Below are 19,583 nucleotides of genomic sequence, written 5' to 3'. Positions count from 1 at the left end.
ACTATAAATAACAGTATTTTAGCCTGGTTGTCTGTGGAGGCAGAGCATAGATGATATACTTCCACCCCCCAGTTCTCGCTCTAAGGTTTTGTTTATATAGGTAATTTCAATCCACTGTGAAAGCAGGTGCAAAAACAGGGCTCATTTGTGATGAGTCTGCATTGTCCACAAACTCAGCAGGTTGGGACCTGTGTGCTGAAGGTGTCATGCAGTCAGCATAAAGGCTTGAAAACTGGCCAGTGACATCTTAGAAATTTAAGGTCAGCCAATCAGGTACAACATTTGGGATGAGCTAATTGGCTTAGAACATTTTTAAATAGTTCTGTCAACACATAATCTTATTAAATGACATACAAGAAAACGAGGCTTCATTTGCATATTGAACAAAAGTTGTATTTCAGGGTAAGGAAGAGGGACATAAACTACCATAGCTTCTCTATTCACTTTCTATATTATCCATAAAAAAATGCAGAGTTTCAAAAGTACCATCATTGTTATTTTTCACCCTAAATTACATATTTTCACCCTATACCTTATATCTATATTCAGAGCAGACCTAATATTCATGAAATTGGCTCTCTATAAATATGTAACATACACACTTTTTCCAGACAAAGATTGCCTCAAATTTGAGGGTGTTATTAATGGAAAACCATGTCAAGCCAGTTATAACAACTGATCTGTTGAATAGTCTACAGGGGCTTTTCTCCCAGACATTGTGACTGTCCTGAAATCTTTTGTCTTCCACATACAAATGTCTGGCATAAAATTATCTTTTCCTCAATGCAGAATGAATTATTTAGGCTGTTGGTCAAGGAAGCACACAGGCATGTCCTGTAGGAAAGAACTCATGAACGGTTACCTGTGTCACTGGGGCATCTGCAGCAGGTGGCAGGGCTGGAGGTGGCTCTGGAGAGGAAACAGGAAGTGTTGCTGGGGCAGCCTGGACCTCTGAGGCCAGCTGAGAGAGCTCCAAGGCTTTCTCCAGACTTTCATCTTCTTCTGATGGCTCTGTTCCAACCTGTTCTACCTCTTCGATTTTTACTTCTTCTTCTTCTTGTACTTCTTCCTCTCTGTCTCCTCCTCCTTCCTCTTCTCCCTCTCCTTCTCCTTCTTCTTCTTCCTCTTCATCTTCTGGTAAGGTAATGTATTTTTAAATCATTACAAGGACCACTACAGCCATGAAAACAATTAATGGCCAGGGCTAGGGAAATCGTCTCTAGCAGAACTTGACTATCGCCCAAGTGTGCCATCATGCTGGAGTTTTTTGCTTCTAGTTAAATGTGGACAGGACACATGTGAAGAGGGCCAAACCATCACCATCCTCCTTTCTCCCCTCCTCAGTATGGTGTCTAATCCTCACCACCACCATGCACCATTCCCCTGACCCCCAGAGCCTGTTCACATTGTTACCACACACTGTCACATCTACAAGCTCCTGAAAGGTTAGGATTGTCACTTATTTATCTCCATCAAGCCAAATGAAAATGCAACTCTCTTCTTTATCTAGTTTTATTTTAATTGCTTACTTCCTTTGTTCAGTGAATGCTGACTTTTGCCACAATTAATGTCATCTTTTCCTAACCTGTTACTCTTAATATTCCCTCAGACAATAAGGAGAGACGATATTAATTTTTCAAAAGATCCATCCGGAAAATTTGCTTCTAAAGTTATATCTATGAACACTAATACAGCTTCCTGGCATTAACAGTAGTCTAGCTGAGGTGCCTCCTCACCTAGATGGGCTAGGATGGATGAAGACCATCAAAGACTTGATCAGCTCCAAGGTTATTTTGCTCTTTTCAGTGATTTCATTAGGATAAATTTCAGGAGTGGGATTTCTGGGCCAAATGGTAGGGATGCATTTATAACTCATGGAGTACATCTGGTCACATGGTCCAAGTATTACCAGGTTGTGACTTATTCTTGACTTGCTACTATTCTTGCCCTTGAAAGTTTGATTAAGTGGATGAACTACACTATCTATCCATATGTCTTCTACGTTTTATCTTTATCTCATCTCTAACTTTACATCATTGTGGCTAACACCTTGTGGAGGGTTGAAATTGAAATTTCATCATCACCAACAACTATTAAGTGTTTGACTACCCAGAGTCAAATGCCCAATAATGGCATTATAATGGGTACTGTGATATGCAAAGCAAAGCTAAATTAACACTGTCAACAAACTATATGATTTTGTAATGAAGTAGAGCTTCACATTAGATTATAATCCTTGTAAAATTGTCACCATCCATTCTGAAAGTGACTCTGAATCCACCTTCTCTCCCACTGAACTCTCTGCAGCTTTCACACACTTGCAATTCAGGCCAAATGGTCACAAGAATAGCAAACCTCTGTAAAAATCAATTTCGCGTATTATTTTCTCTTCTCTATTGAGGTTGACTGTGAAGTGGTTCATGTTCTCATAACCATGCTCTATTTTCTCCATCTGAAATGCCTTCGATGCTTCAGAAATTCTGCAACAAAGACAAGTTGCTACTTTGTGTCACTGTTTACAGTTTTGATAGCCTTGGATAAAAATGAAGAGTATTGCATTTTTCCTTAAAATGAAAATTACTTACTTTTGTAACAGGGTTTTGGCATTCTGTGAAAGCAAACAAAAGACAAGCCTACTTAAATTCTTTTCATCAAACATGATGTTGAGACTTAATTCTTTCCTTTGCTGACTCTGAAAATCTCATAGTTTAAATTTTAAATGCCATAAATAACTGCTCCTTTATACCAGAACCATCTTATATTTAAGCAGTGTCATGGTCCCTTAAATATATGCTCATGAAATTGTTTCAGCAGATGGAGAATAAGCACACGATGAACTTATATTTTAGTTGGTAAAATAGATCAGAATGAGATGTACATAGCAAAAACGTGATGCCAACCACTTCTCTAACACCCATCTGCTTGGTTAGTTTCCTCTGATGCCAAAAGGAGACTTACCTGCAGAAACACTGCCATTTCTGGCTCATCCATGAACTGGATTCCTGACTCGACCAACTTTGATACATTCTCCAAATGATCAGAATACTTTTTGATCAGAGCACGGACATGTTCCAGTTTTTCCCCTTGAGTTCGGGTAATGACTTGGGTCATCTCATTCTTCCTCTCCTCCAGGATGCCATACAGGTAATCAAACTTCTCACAAAGTTCCTGTTTCTGTTTTTTGCAGCATTCCTATTAGTTGGGTTAGCTAATGTTAGAAAGTGTTTGAAAGAATGTCTATTTGGAAAAAGCACCTGGACATTTTGGGAGATAAGAAACTTTATTTATGTAGGATACTTTTCCCTTAAGCTATCACTTACAGATAGCTACTGTGTTGATACTTTGAAAATCCCACTTTTATCCAATTATGTGGCCAATCCAAAAGTAATCAAATTTGCTAAATGGATCAATTATCTTTCCATATTCTGTTCTTTATAAATGGATAATTTTATAGAAATTAAGACAGGTTTTATTTTAAATTATATATTGATTATATAGCTTATAGGTTTATATTTTGCTTTGGAGTTTGTGTGTGTGTGTGTGTGTGTGTGTGTGTGTGTGTGTGTGTAAGGAAAAAACTATGGTACTTCCTGGTTTGTACCCTCAGTCTTTCTCTGTCCTGTCTATACTGCTGCTGTTGTAGTTCAGTCATCCCATGTAGATTCTGAAGCTTCCAATGGCCTCAGCATCTGGGATTTCCTCTTCAAGCCAACAAACATGCTGCTGTCAAATTCATTTTCCTAGGATATAGTGCTTTTTCTCTGTTAACACTCCCCATTGCCCAAAGAATAACACTTTAACTTTACAAATGGCTTTCAAATCTTTTTATTACCTGATTCCAGCTTTCCTTCACCATATATTACTCTTCTCCATCACATACCATGTCTGTGTCCAGCAAAAATGAATCACTCGCTTTCTTTTCTCATATTCTCCCTCTGTTTAGAATGTTCTGCCCCAATTCACAGTTGCAAACGCTAAACTATCCTAAAGACTTGTTGAAATACCACTTCTTCCTTGAAGCTTTCCTTGATCTCTATGGTTGAATGTCATTTTTTAATCTTCTGAAATTCCATAATACTTATCATTTGTGGCATACACTTGCATTCAGGTGCTCTATTTATCTAATACTGTCATAAGAGAGTGAAATATTGAATCTAGTCTTGAATTCCTGTAGGGAAAGGCTGTATGGGAAGTCAGCCTTGTCCATTTGCACTGTGTGACTAAAGCATCTACAGTACCAACCAGCTCCCTTTATACTCTGAGTCCATGTTTAAATCCAATTAGGCCTTTTGTTGTTTCAAACTCCAGTAAGCTTGATGTGTGTGTGTGTGTGTGTGTGTGTGTGTGTGTACCTGTCACCTTGGACCTGACCATCTGGGTCCAGGACCTTTATGGCTGAGAGCAGGTTTTGAGCCATGATGATCCAACCTAGCTCTCCTGCCTAGTGGGTGCTTCCTAGACCCAGTCAGTTTTCTCTGACATATCCGACCTTTGTACGATCCTTATTACCTGTTCTTTTATTTTAGTAACCATTATTCTCTTTGGTATCACGTATTTCTTTCTTTACATGAGTTTCTTAAAAATCTAAATGATAATCTCCTTGGGAATAGAATCGGGTCTTCCTAGGACACATACTAACTTGGACAGATGTTCAATAAATATCTGCTGAATAGATTTTTTAAAATCACGTTTCATTTTCCCCCAATTTCTCTACTATTCTCAGACTAAGAGGGGAAAAGGAATGACTTAATGCAAACGGTTAATTATGAAGATGCTCCACAAATGTGCAAGCAATACATCCTGCACTCCACTGCCTCCGTTGGATAATATAGTTAGTTCTCATAATAGTATTGCTGTCATCCACCCATCTATTCATTCATTTAACAAATGATTCTTAAGTATGTCATTTGTGCCAACCACTGTGCAAAGCTCTGGGGACCTAACAATGAATTAAACATAATTCCTGGTGTCAAGGAGCTCTCAGTTCACTGAATGAGAAAGACTAAGGACCGATAATATAATATAACCTAGTAGGCTGAATAATTGAAATATATTAAGGATTTATATCAGGCTTCATAGAAGCATAGAGGTGGGGCCTTAATCAACCCTTTGTGTGGGTGGGGGATATCTGAGGGGAACACGACGAGGGTGGTGATGCCCAGGAAGTGATGTCCAAATTTGGACATAAATGATGAACAGGAGTACAGGAGGGGATGAAAATGTGTAGAGTCTTGGTAGCTGTCAAAGTAATAGTACAGGGGCCAACACAGCATGTCCAGGCATGTAAATTGCTGGACTTACCAAATTCCCATCCATGTCCAACCCTTTAGCTTAAGATTTAAACTATTATGCAGCCTAGGAACTGAAGCCTGTTAGTAGCTTCCCAATCAAACTTTCTTTCTCTGTCTTACCTCCTGTTTTAAGCTTACAAGCAACTATGTGCCCACAGCATTCCTGAAGTACACCTTTGATGTTCAGATGCTGTACTGCTTACTGTGACTATATGATGGTTTCTAGCTTATTTTTCTAAAGTGAATTGTGCACTTAAAACATTCAGAATAATGAGTATTATATTAGTATGTGATAGTAGCAGAATGTATTTGTTTCATAAAAGTTTTCTCCTATATGATTTAATATGTGTGAGAAATTTGTGAAAGCCGAATTCTTTTCAGTGAGGCTAATGAAGTCATGTGTCATGGCTAGTGTATTTGCTCAGGTCAAAGATTAGATCACTTAGTTGGCCCATATAATTTTTACTTAGTGGCTTAAGTAGAATGCCATGTGTTATTTTATTTCTATTCTTGTTTTTAATGATTTTCACTTCATTGATTTTTTATAAAATTGCTATCATTTTAATAGCAACTACATTTGCTTATACTTTACAGTTTAGGAAATGCTACCGCATGGCTAGACTTTCACCAGCTCACTTTTTCCCTAGGCTCTTATTGCTGTCTAAATGATCTTGTTATTCATGTGTTTATTATCTATCTCTTCTACTAGAATAACATCTTCCTGAAAAGCAGGTGTCTCTTCCATTTAGTTCACCAATATTTTCCCAGCATTACCTGTGCAGACAATGCCCACATGAGAAATATGGTGTGAATGATTGAATGAATGAATGAAATCTAGGAATGGTCAATCCTCATTCAAAAGTTTCTATTTTGTTCTGTCGCAAAGAAATAGGAATTTAACTGGATATCCCAAGCCTCTTCTTAATTAAATGCTCAAAAGAAAAAAGCCAGAAATAGCTATGCAACCTCAAGGAAACCATTTTACCTCAGGATAATTTTTTTTCTTAATCTGTACATTAAAGGATGGGATTAAATAGTTGCTCAGATCCCTTCTTTCTCTACAGTTCCAATGTTTTACAGTTTATGAAATGCCTCTTTATATCTAAAATGCCTCTTTTGATTCCTGGCAAGTTTCAAAGTGGTCATTTACAGCACTGAGATATAAATTGCATGCTCTAGCCCTGCAATGTCAGCTTGGCAATGTGCCATGGTTGCGATAGGAAAAAACCTGAGACAGTTGTGACCACTGCTCTTACCATGTGAGGAGCGTGGCTTTGTGACCAAAATAGAGCTGAAGATAAGCTTTTAGCCCCACCACTTGTCATTGAGCAACTGGCTCTGCCAAGCCTCCCAGTATTCGTATGTCTACCACGTTCCTCCATTCGAGATACACTGTTTGGAGCTGCAGCTCTGGGTCTGTAAGTGCCCACTCAGCTTCACTTGAAATACAGAACTTCAAAATTCCCTTCAATAAGCAAAATTAAAGTGTAAAAAGTAGACAGTAGATTAATAATACTAGAGAAAGAACTCTAGTAAGGTAGGAAGATTCTCTCAAGGAAATCAAACCCAACTCCTCACTTATAAAGGCCCATTACAAGAACTTGGAAGAAGTCCCAAGAGTGCAGACCAGGATGAGAGCCCAGGTCTCTGCTAGGCTGCACTAGAAAAGAGACCAACACAGTAGAAAGACACTGTCTCTCCAGGCACATGGGCTGGAGTTCACCCCCTCTCCAGCCATCTGGCCTCTGTGCTGTGTTCAGGGAAGAACTCTATTCAATGGCCTTGGGCCTCAAGACTCCTAAACTCATGCTTTTTTTCTACCATATTGTATCACCCCCACTTCATGTTAGAAAAATAATGTTATAATTTATGAAAATTCTAATGCTTCCTCCTGGAGTTCTTGGCATTCGGGGTTTTGTGGATTAGTTCTGATCATTTAAAAGCTCCTTGAGTAAACTCCCTGAAGGCTGAGGGCCAGGTGAGCCCATCCTGACTCAAGCCCCATGGTTCAGTAAAAACCATGAGACCAAGGCAAGCTGAGCAGATTTCAATTCAGTCCCATGTGCTCTGGGTAGTCAGTATGTTTCCCGGAAGAGGTTCAGTCTCCCTTGCTTACCAATATTTCAAGTTACCATAAAGCTTCCTAGATAAAGATAGAACTTTCATTCATTCTCAAATATTCCCTCTGCAGGGAGTTGCTTCACCCTCCTATCATAATAGGACTCATAGATAGAGAGCAGGCTGACAGCTGTACGGGATTGGGGGGTAGGGGCTGGGGGAGTAGAGAGATTAAACAAAAAAGAAAAAACTCGGGGACACCGATGTGTGGTGATTGCTGAGGTGAAGTTGGGATGTGGGGAGGTGTAGAAGAGTGTCACGAGGGATAAATGGTGATGGATGAATTGAGGTGGTGAACACACAATACAGTGTAAGATGATATGTTGTAGAATTGTGCATCTGAAAACTGTATAATTTTGTTAACCAGTATCACCCTCCCCCCAAAAAAATACAATAAAAATCAAACTCTGAAATATGTTCTCTTAAGCACATGTTATATTGCTGTTTGAATACTGCCTTAAAAATTAGAGCATGCTTATTAAAATGATTCTTATTATAGTCATGGACAATGCTTCAAAGCTGTTTGGGTAAAATCACTATTTTGGAAATACAGTGGATTTTTTCTCACTGCAAAATTATTAGAGAATTTTATTAAAGTTGACATTTTTCAGATATTGCAAATGCTCAAAATCAAGTATTTATTTTTCAATTTGTAGCTGTTTCCCCTAGACAGGCATCCAGGAAAACAGGATTATTTCTAGCCTGCCTGCCCACTATCCTCAGGAAGGCCAATATTAATTGTCTGCTCTCTTGGGGTCCAGTGATATAGGATAAGTGCCATTTACAAAGACTATGTGGGGGGCTTTCATTTTCTAGAAATGAAGAATGAAAGTCAAGCACATTTTTCTGGAAGCAGAGAGCTCCTGAAGTACACTTCTCCACTCCCACTAGCAGCCCCCCTCCTCAGTCCCAGCTGAGTCCCACGACATTTCAGGGCCTGGTAAGGTGAGGGAAGGTAGCCCCAGACCTTGCCCTTGCAAACCAGAGCCCTGGGAATGCCCCAGCCTGAGCCACATCAGCCAGGATGGCTAGAAGGACAGAAGGCTCTTTCATCTGTCATCAGAACACAGCAACAGGGAAAATGCCACTCCCCTCACACAGCTCAGACTGCCCTTCTGTGACTATGCCACTCTCATCATCAATGGGAACTCACCTCAACTGAACACATTACTTTTAAAGGGCAACAAGGGGTCCACAATGTGATTTCTCCTAAGCTCAGCAGCTCGCCAGGACCAGTCCAGGGCCAGGTGCCTGGCCAGGCCAGCTCTGCAAGACACTGCATGATTAGGGACAGAATTAGACATGTAAAGGGAATGGACACTTGACCAAAGGGCTGATGTCAGGCTCCTCGTGGGGAGAGGCAAGTAATTAGGAAGGACAGAGCCCACTCCAGGGGCTGCTCCATTTCCTGTCCCTCAGGGGTTCCTCACCAATCAGAAAGGAGAATTCTTTAACAACAGCTCCCCACCCCCTGGTCCACAGCCACCAAAGGCTTTCCAGCAGGTGGTGAGCACAGCCTGAAAGGGAAACAACAACCCCAGGCAGAACCAGGGACACAGGAGCTCTGGGACCCTGACCTGGGTACAGAATTCACCTGCTTGGCAAGGTAGGACAATTTCACTCTGAGCCAAGGACCCAGTGTGCTTCACTAGCTGGCTTCTGGGCCAGCAGGAAGTGAGCCGCTGGTGCTTTGCCCACTGATAAGGTCCTACCTGTACAGGAGAGCACCTTAGTGATTACAGGCGTACACAATGTGGCCATTTTGTGGCAGCATCTCTGTCCTCAGGCCCCTTCACAGGGGGATTTTGGCATCAAGTGGGAATCCTAAAATCAGATATTTCCATGGGGCTCTGAGCCAATCCCTGCATTTCCTGATAAGCCACCTAAACTGATCTGAAGGAACTGTGCTTATCTGAGCCATATTCACTCATTCATTCACTCACTCACTCTTATTTTATTAGGTATTAAAATGTCAGGCTTGCCGAAACCGGTTTGGCTCAGTGGATAGAGCGTCGGCTTGCGGACTGAAGGGTCCCAGCTTGTATTCAGGTCAAGGGCATGTACCTGGGTTGCGGGCACATCTCCAGTAGGAGATGTGCAGAAGGCAGCTGATCGATGTTTCTCTCTCATCGATGTTTCTGACTATCTCTCTCCCTTCCTCTCTGTAAAAAATCAATAAAATATATTTTAAAAAAAAAAGAAGCAGCCCGGGTCTGTAAGTACACTGGGAACGTTTAAAAAAAAAAAATGTCAGGCTTGCTTTAGAAAAATGTGGAATGCAGGAATATATAAGGAAGGCATTGAAAATCGTCTATGGTCCCATTATTCACTGCTCTTAACCTGGAGTTTTTCCCCCTATGGATGTGGAGTTATTTTTTAATGTATACATTCCATACTGTTTTATATACCACTTTTTCATTGAATTTTCTTAAGATAAAACGCCCGAGTTGAAATAAACAGGTAAAAGAGATGGGCACTTTTAAGACTCCTGCCCCCCTAGCCATTTTGGCTCAGTAGATAGTCTGCCTGTGGACTGAAGGGCCCCAGGCTTGATTCCAGTCAAGTGCATGTTCCTCAGTTGCAGACTGGATCCCGGGCTCAGGTGGGAGGCAGCCAATTGATGTGTCTCTCTCACATCTCTCTCTCTCTCTCTCTCTCTCTCTCTCTCTCTCTCTCTCTCTCTCTTCCACTCTCTCTAAAAATATTTTTTAAAACATCAATGGGAAAATATCCTCAGGTGAGGATTAACAACAACAAAGACTCCTGCCAATTTGCAGTCTCATCTTGAAGCCTTCCAGGAGACAATTACACACCCTCCTCTAGTAACCTGTGAAAGTACTTATAAAAGTACTATGTTCGAGGAATGCTTTTATCAGTAATTATAAAGATAATAAGTCTGACTGTCACTTCCAGGAAGTTCTTCCTGACATCTGCACTAAATCCGTTCTGCTAACATAACTGCACACCTGTTCCTTCTAGCCTTGTTCTCAGTGGAAATAAAAACAGCTGCTTCCTATTGCACCTGAGCTCCCAGGAACAAAACTGTTGTCTAATCTCTCCACGCCCTCTCAGTGTCCTCTGACACCAGCTTTGCTCAAGGCCAACTGGGACTCACAGGACTTTTCTCCTGTATGTGTCCCCAACCGAATGTCCCTCACAGAATACCCTCCCATGATAGAGGTATCTCTGATGAAGGCCAAGCAGAGACAAGTATAGAGATTATCTCACTGGCCCACAAGCAACACACTCCTATTTATATACTCAAGACTCAATGTGGTACTACACTGGAGTGCTGATTCATGGCTTATTGGTTGAGCTGTATTTGACCTTTACTGTAAATAAGTAAAAAGAAAAAAGTTAATATTGTCCATTTCAGAATCTTTTGGGCTTTTCACCAAGAGAAAATTTTCTTCTATGAATGGATCCCAGATTTATGGGTTCTCATAGGAATATGAGTGTGGAGAAGAGAGAAGTTTGACTTTCATGATTTGTGAATCTAAAATGAGATGATTATGGCCAATATCTTGAAGTCATCACCTAAGAACTGGCCTTTGGCTTTTGATAGAATGTGCCTTTCTAATGATAAAATAATAAGACTATGGCATTTGCTGGGCACTCACCATATGCCAGGCACCATGCTAAGCATTTTGCTTATATTCCTTTAATTTCTCACAGTAACTATGAAGTAGGTACTATGATTACTCCAATTTTACAGAGGAGAAAACTGAATGACTGAATGTACATGTGCTTAGTTTTTTAAAAGTAAGAAGCAGAATGAGAAATACAATACAGTGCCATTTATAAAATTAAAAGACATGCATATAAAACAATACATATTTTATAAGGATACAGGTAAATGGAACATCAAGCACGTTAGAGTGGTTATTTACGGAGAAGAGAACAGGAGTGCAAAATAGGGATAAAAGGAAATAAATAGATAACAAGAGGGGCCTTGCCCACAAATATGAAGACAATTAGCCATGAACTGAGCAGTGCAATGCCTCAACACTCTGCACCTGAAGTCCAACTAAAAAACAAATTACCCTAAAACTTTGAGCAGGGAGGGAGGAATAAATGGCTCCAGGGTACAGGGCCAGAGACCTAGATGTCTTACCCCTCTCTCTGCAGCAAGGCTCAACTAGTCTGTGAATCTTCAAGTCTTGACAAGATATCTGCTACAGAGCTAAACCGTTTTAGGTTCCAGCATTTTGCCTTCAGCAATTACACTGTTTATCATTGACCTTGGGGAAAAAGTGGATTTCCTATGTTTTTAACATGCCAAACCTAATTCTGAACTAAATAGCCAGCCATTCATCCATTTGTTCATCAAGTTTTCATTAAGTGTTTATTACGTACCAGGTACTGGGCCAGGCAGAGGGCAAACAGAGTTGAACAAACCAGAACTCAGGCCTCCATGAGCTCCCAGTAAATGAGCCATTCCCTAAGCACAATCAGGCAGATCTCTCTTCCTGCTGGCCTTTTGCAGTCCCACTGTCAGAGCACAGATATGCAGCTCAAACTAGAATAAGAATTTCTTACTAGCATTTCTTAATTAGATTTAGATTTCCGCAAAGAAATTGTGTTATAAAGGCTGACAACACTCATTTTCATTATGGGGAATTACTTTCCCTGTAGCTAATCTTTCAAAATGGGTTGACCAAGAAGACCAATGCATATAACAAAACCCTAGTAAATGTGGTAAAATCACAGGAAGTGAATATTTTAGAGACATATCAGGAAGGAGGTCCTTCTATAAGATGAGATTGAAATGTTGAAATGGTTTTCTAGTGTGGTGTTAAGGAAGCCACATCCCTAGGAGTTCAGTTTTGGTTTACACTTCTGTGGAGTCTTACTTACCTCAATAGTTTTACAGGTGTCCTCCAACTGGCTGATCACTCCCTGGACTCGATCATTGCTTCCCACAAGGACAGCAATGCCATCACTGAGCTCAGACTAATGAAGAGAAAAGAGGGGTGCAAGATCTTAGGGGTTTTCTAGTCAGCACTGATTTTGAATTAATCATAGTGTTGTCCTCATGGGTTCTTAACCTAGGATCTATAAAACCCAAAGGAGGACCAGAGAGTCTCAGGAGTTCTGTGAACCTCCTAATCTTGTAAGTAAATTCTGTATGGATGAGGCTAGAAATACATTTGTGTGGGAAGAGGCTTCATATTTTTCATCAAATTCTTACCAGACTGTCACCCTGTTAAAAACATTAAGAATGCTAATTATAGACCATAGGTAGAGAATAGCATATTCAAGCTAAAGAATTCTAAGTATTGTTTATAAATTGAATGGAGTCCAATATGTGACATCAGAAACAGAAAATAAATGATTTGCCAAGTGCAGCTGAGGATTAGTTTTACTAGGGAAAAATATATAGTGACTACTCATTCATCTATTCACTTATACTTATTCAACATATACTTATCATGCACCTTCTATGTGCTAGGTGTACACATACTCATGTACTAGACTAAGTCACTACAATGTAACTTGAAACTACTAACGTTCAACTGGTTCTAGGGGAAATTCCTCTCAGACTCCTGACAAGAAGAGATTCCATTGTTTGTACTTAACTCCCTTCCCAAAGTTGGCTAAGGAGCACGAAGGAACACAGAATGGGGAAGTAGGAGATCTACCTGCTTGGTCCAACTCTGCCTTTAACTTCTCTATGATGTTGGGCAAAATGTGTAATATAATTTTCTCACATTTTAAGTGGCAATAACAGTGGTTATAAAAACAATTTAAAGCTGCAGAATGCTTTCTTCAAATGGAAGAAATGGATGAGAGTGAAGCTATTTTGGCCAAACAGGAGTGGGGTGAAAGTCCTGCCATCTATCCTTCTGTTCATCCCACCTGAGTCTCCAGGGCACTGAGGGAAGCAGCGTGAAACTGGTACTAGTCAGTTCTAGTACACTAAGACTAGGGGTGGAAGGAAGGAGGAATAAATCACAAGTAGATGTTACAGACATCTTATGAAATACTGCTTTTTTAGCAGTTAGTACTCACTGGTGGGAACTGGTGGTGTTTAAAAGTTTGGCTTCCAAATTTGATCCTCAGTAAAACACTGAGCAAATGTGGAATCTATGATTCTAACAGAAAAAAAAAATCAAGGTGTGGAGCTGCTCAGATTCTAGGTGTCTAGAGTGGCTACACCTATTTGAGCACGTGACTCCACATTTATTTGGATCAAATGGATAAGTTCCTACTTGTCCATGGGTGAGACCATATTGGCAGGTTAGTGGTAAACTGGGGGAGATGCTGCATTTGATCAGAATGAAAGGACTGAGCCTGAGGCCCTGGGGTGGGGACACTCAGAGGAGGCCTTTCATCAACTGGCCTAGGGCAAAAGGCTAGAAGGTGGGTTTCACCTAGTATTGAGGGCCAGCCCAGCAATGTTTTATTTATTTTTTAAATATGTTTTTATTGATTTCAGAGAGGAAGGGAGAGAGAGAGAGAGAGAGAGAGAGAGAGAGAGAGAGAGAGAGAGAGAGGAGAGAGAGAGAGAGAAAGAGAGAGAGAGAGAGAAACATCAGTGATGAGAGAGAATCATTGATTGGCCGCCTCCTGCATACCCCACACCGGGGATCAAGCCCACAACCCAGGCATGTGCCCTGGACTGAAATCGAACCCAGGACCTTTCATCCTGCAGGCCCACGCTCTATCCACTGAATCAAACCAGCTAGGGTCCAGCAATGTTTTAAATTGTTCTTAAAGAATCGCCATTCATTGTATCTCTCCTGTACTAAGAGTGGAGGAAATTGGGGGCAGGGTGAAGGCGGGGCGGGGTGGGGGGGGGGAATCTTTTGTTGGTAAATGAAGAAAAACATTCTGTGACTGGAGTAAAAAGGTATCTTTTTCTTTTCTATAGTCTGAACTTCAAATAATGTTTGAGCAGCTGGAGCTCAGATTCCCGTAGCACTGTTCATCTTCAGAAACCTCTAAAGGGCGCAAAAAACAGCAACCCTTCCCCCTCCAATCCCCTTCTTGACTGCCTCCCTCCCCCGTCCACCCGACTCCCACATCCCTTCCCTCTCTGGCCTTCCCCACCACCTCCAGAGACTCAAACATGAGGTCATGTGCATGCAGCATCCCTTCCCACTGGATCCTCCATCCTTCCTGTCTCAAGGGGCTGCAGAGGAGGGGCAGTGGAGAGTCCATTACCTTCTGCCTCTGGAACACATGAGTGAGGGGAGCCACCTGGCAGTCCTTGTGTGCCCCAAAGATCTTGCACAGAGAGCAGGTGGGCACCTCGCAGTTTAGACAGTAGATGTTGATGCGCTCTTCTTCATGCTCCTCGCACCTGGGCTGGTCGGACTTCTTTTCTGGTCTGGGAGGAGGTAGCAGATAAATGTGTCAGCTCCCAATGGGGCAGAGCCGAGATGGGTGATCAGCATCGCAAATCCCAGCTAGCCCCTGCACTCAACAGCAACCCATTCCAGAGGGCTCCCAGAGCCCTCCAAATTCAGTTTCCTTACAGTGATGTGCCTGGGGAGGTGGAGACTCTGATCTGTAGCATTGCCAACTTCCGTGGTGTTGAGTATTCCCAGCATGGCAAATTTTCAAGTTATAGGGTGTGTGTGTGTGTGTGTGTGTGTGTGTGTGTGTGTAAGAGATCAACCAACGGACTTGTATGCATGCATATAACCATACCAATGAACACAGACAGGAGCGGGTGAGGGCATGTGCTGGAGTGGGGGTGATGGGGAGAGGTCAATGGCAGGGGAAAAGGAGACATATGTAATACTATATGTAATACTTTAAACAATAAAGAATTAAAACAACAACAAAACTAGTGCAATTCCTGAAAGTTAACACTCGGCTCATGCATTAAGAACATGCTCCAGCACTGTCTCCACTGCCCACTATTTTCAAGAGAACTCCTGCCATTAACCCAGAAAGTTAAATGTAAATAACTTCCTGAAGACTTGGCAGTGGTTAGGAGTGGGCAGTGTGTGCTCAGGGAATGTGAGCAATTATACCGAATAGGCAATAAGAAAAATGCAAAATGCTGTTCTGGGACATGGTGAGCATTGGAAGTACAAATCTCACAGGTAATCCCCAAGTTCCAGTTTTCCCAACAGGTCAGCACCTGCTGAAACTTTTCGAGCCACAGCAGGTAATAATGGAGAATCGGATTTGTAAATGCTAGAGAGATGAACAAGCAATAAAGAAACCATGAGGGAGGGGTGACAAGTCATTGCTACTTATGGGTAACCTGTTAGCTGTGGAATCACCTGTAGTGTCCCAAATTCACAGCGCATGATAGCACCCTCTATATTCCCCTAACCGTCAGCATGGCTTAGATGTTATGATCAAGATAAAAATTGCACCAAGTTGCCCTAGCAACTTGGGTATGTGTGCAAGAGGCAGCCCGTCAATGAGTCTCTGTCATTATTGATGTTTCTCTCTCTCTCTCTCCCTTTTACTTTCTCTCTAAAATCATTAAAAACATATTTTTTAAAAAATTACAACAAGTTGTAGTGCTTTAGGCTCCCTCTGGTGAGTATGGTGGGAGGTGTGGATGTAGCCAACTCACACAAAAATCTAGAATTTTTATATATCTTATCTAAAGACTAAGCCTGTTGATGGGTATTTGAAAAATTTAGCCGAAACCGGTTTGGCTCAGTGGATAGAGCGTCAGCCTGCGGACTGAAGGGTCCCAGGTTCGATTCCGGTCAAGGGCATGTACCTGGGTTGCGGGCACATCCCCAGTAGGAGATGTGCAGGAGGCAGCTGATCAATGTTTCTCTCTCATCGATGTTTCTAACTCTCTATCTCTCTCCCTTCCTCTCTGTAAAAAAATCAATAAAATATATTTTTTTAAAAAAATTTAAATACAAACCCACAACCTTGCCGAACATATGGTTATTTAGAAGCATGTCAGATTTGGAACTGAATATTTTTTAGCTGTTATCAAGATCTACTTTTAAAAAACTGCAGGTTTTGATGGGCCATGATATCAGTATAGGGGGTTATGACCAGCATTGTTAAAATAAAACAGAATAGCTGGGTTCATCTCATTCTGTACATCCCAGGTTATTCCAGAGTCACCTAATATATCCTAAGATTCAGGATTCTGAGCTGATAAGGCTTCCAGCTTCTAGGGAACAACTGGGTTTCTGCCCAAATATCTGTCTGAGCCCTTTGTGCAACCTGTGGTTTTGTTACCAAGTAAAAATGTCCCAATGGCAAGTCTCAAGTTTAAGAAACAACAGCATAAAAAGAATTCAATAATCACAGAAATACCCTTAGTACACTCAGCTATGAGTTTCATTGCTGGACATTTGGTTCATTGCTTTTATACAATTTGCTCACCTGGACACTATTTTTGACACATGTACCACACAGACTTTATAGTTAACTAATGTGTCTTGTAGTTTTACTAATGCTACAAGTTTTAACATCTCCTCTTCTCTGGACTTCATAACAACTATTGTTATTTCACATGTTTCAAGGTCTTGTTGTGGCAAGTAGAAAAATGGAAAATTATTGCAATAACTAGAACATGTAGGAAGGTACTGTAGTTGGCATGGAATCAGTTATTATATAAACTTCCTTAATAACTGGTTGATAACTCATTGGCTGGTTAACTGTTTTAAAGAGACAGTGTGTGTATTTGCATTTTAAATTAATGAAATACAATGAAATCCAAGCAACAGCAACAATAGGACTTTCCTTCTTCTCAAGAGACTTTTGACTCAAGGGAAATAGTCGACTACGTATTTCTGCAATATGCCATCAGCAATCATTCTTCTTCCCCAGTTCCATCTATATGCTGGTGCTATCGAATTTAGTTTTGAATCATAAGCAGAAACTAATAGCTATAGTGATTATACTAATTATATGTTAGATTTATAAAGCAGCTTTCCTTCTAAGAGTGCAAGGCTCTCAGAAGCATGCAGATGTTCCATAAATACATGCCTTCTAATTAGAATCACAATGAGGTCATTTCTAAATGGTCTTAATATTGCTATCAAGCTTTGTGGACCCGCCTGACCTGCATACAATTGAAGGAGGGCTCTTCATACCATGCCTTCTAGGAATGAATTCTCACAGTGTTGTCTTTAGGAAAAGAACTCTGTAGCCAATGTGATTTGATGAAGAAGCCTCCTCCCCTTTAAATGAATATATATATATATATATATATATATATATATATATATATACTGCATATCAATCAACCAATAGGTAAATGTTAATAGTATGCAGTAAATATAATCTAGAGATAGGAAAACATAACCTGAACTCCATCTTTATTTTTCTCCCATGTCTCTACAAGTTGTGTAAGGCCAGGACTATTATCTTGCCTTGCAATTTCCAGAGTCAATTCCATGACATGTTAGAGAATTTTGTTTTTATTACTATCTAGATAATTTTAAGATGAGACTGTCTGAACTAGGAATGGACTATTGGAAAGGTGCCATTTCTGTCATTTCCTATAAAGTTTTATGCTATAAATTTTTGGCTATGTTGAATCTAGAGCTACAAAGATCCTGTCAAGTACAGAAATGTCCACACTGAATGTAATACGAAGCTTTGGGTGGAGCAGCATTATGCCTCTTTCAATGTCACCATTTGGAGTGGATTGGTGTTGAATTACTTCATTCTTAAATTGATACAAAAGCATGGTCACTATCTCCCTTCTCCCTTCCCATGAGCAACTCTCAATCCCACTGGAAAAGACTGGCTTGGAAAAACATTTTGCTATGAAGCAATTAGCCTGTGATTGCTAAACAAACATTCAGTGTAGTGACTCACTAAAACAACCAACCAAATAAATAAAAACAAGCTTCCAATGGGTTTGATACATGGAAGAACTATACCTGGTGGACTCCTGCTTGTAGATGTCAATGATATTTTCTACCAGCAGGTTCCTCTGAAGTCCATATATCCCATGTCTGTCCAAAACCACTTCATGCCTACAAGATGGGCAGCGGAATCGGCCTCCTGATGCCACCGTGGTGCCTCCTCTTGTGGGCAAGTACGGGTTAGAGGCCTGTTCTTGCCAAGCAAGAAAAGAGGAATTGAGTAATGCAATGGGTAGCTTTTCTGAGACGCCTCTTCATTCTCTGTTACCATAAACATCAACTTCTACTTTAAGCTTGCCATAAGATAATCCCTTAGGGCCTTATCGGCAAGTAGGCCTAAAAGACAGGCCCAGCTCCCATCCACAGTCAACTGCAATGTATCATTTTCACCGTGAGGTTATTTTCCACCCAGTGTTTTCATAACCAAAAGTTCCTAGCCAGAAACTCCAACATTAATGTATTGGATAGTAATTCATTTACAAATTTGAAACAGATTCCATTTAAAACACACACACACACAAATTTGATTCATAGCATTAAAATAAGAGGAGGCTAACAGCAAAGCACAAAGCAAATCATTAATTTATTTTTTTTGAAAATGAATGCAGCCTTTTAAAGTTTTCTAAAGGAATTCACCTCAAAGTTAAGCACTTGATTCCAAGGAATCTATCCACCCCGACATTCCAAACAAACCTACCTGGAAGATATCACTGGCACATTTCCTACACAGGTTATGCTGACAGGGAAGAATGACCACAGGCTTCGTGAACATCTCCAAGCAGATGGGACAGATGAGTTGCTTCTCCAAGTTGTCCATGGTCTGCTGCTCTTTGGAAAAAGACTTATAATTCAAAGATGCGCTCATCTCCTAGCCGTCACCGTGTGCACCGCCAGGGAAGGGGTGCTCCGAATGGTCTCTATAAGGGTTTCCTGGAAATAATTCCAAGGATTGTGTGATCAAGTGTCCTTCATGTTTCTTTTGGTGGAGGACATTGTTTCAGGCCCAGGTTTGGAGTGGGAGCTGGGGCTGTTTTTAGCAGCTGGGGTCACGTGACAGAAGGCTGACTTGTCCATATAAGCCAGTGACAGGAGGACAGATTCTGACAGGTGACAGAGAACAGGAGCCAACATTCCTACCCCAGGGAGTGAAAAGAGTGAGTGGGAAGGAGGATTACACACTCCATTTAGCCGGAGTTGTGAGGAGAAGGAGGTTGAAGCAGACAGTTGTCAACAACAAATGCGAATGAGTATGCCGAGGAGTCACAGAGCCCTGCCCTCTGTGAGTCTTTGGTAAGGACATGGTGACGGGTTTCTCCAGGACCAGGAAAAATGCAGCCCAGGCAAGAGTATAACTGTATAA

The 19,583-nt window shown here is 41.0% G+C and overlaps 1 protein-coding gene across 3 annotated transcripts in view; it reads right to left on the bottom strand.

Annotated features, from left to right (window-relative positions):
• LOC308533494 (tripartite motif-containing protein 55) overlaps positions 1-19,239 on the bottom strand; it is a 35,915-nt gene extending 16,676 nt beyond the window's left edge. For all 3 annotated transcript variants that reach the window (XM_081111532.1, XM_081111533.1, XM_081111534.1), the window contains exons 1-8: positions 18,921-19,239; positions 18,239-18,411; positions 14,577-14,742; positions 12,267-12,362; positions 2,959-3,192; positions 2,586-2,608; positions 2,356-2,480; positions 863-1,134 (exon numbers count right to left, since the gene is read on the bottom strand). In XM_081111532.1, the coding sequence (XP_080967658.1) occupies positions 863-1,134; positions 2,356-2,480; positions 2,586-2,608; positions 2,959-3,192; positions 12,267-12,362; positions 14,577-14,742; positions 18,239-18,411; positions 18,921-19,088 (1,257 nt within the window). In that variant the 5' untranslated portion in view covers positions 19,089-19,239. The remainder of the gene's footprint in view (positions 1-862; positions 1,135-2,355; positions 2,481-2,585; positions 2,609-2,958; positions 3,193-12,266; positions 12,363-14,576; positions 14,743-18,238; positions 18,412-18,920) is intronic.
• Positions 19,240-19,583: the final 344 nt, after the last annotated feature.

The sequence above is a fragment of the Myotis nattereri genome, assembly GCF_964212035.1.
Source record: "Myotis nattereri genome assembly, chromosome: 17".
Classification (NCBI taxonomy): Eukaryota; Metazoa; Chordata; class Mammalia; order Chiroptera; family Vespertilionidae; genus Myotis; species Myotis nattereri.
The sequence above is the reverse complement of the archived record's forward strand: the minus strand, read 5'-3'. Positions and strand labels throughout refer to the sequence as shown.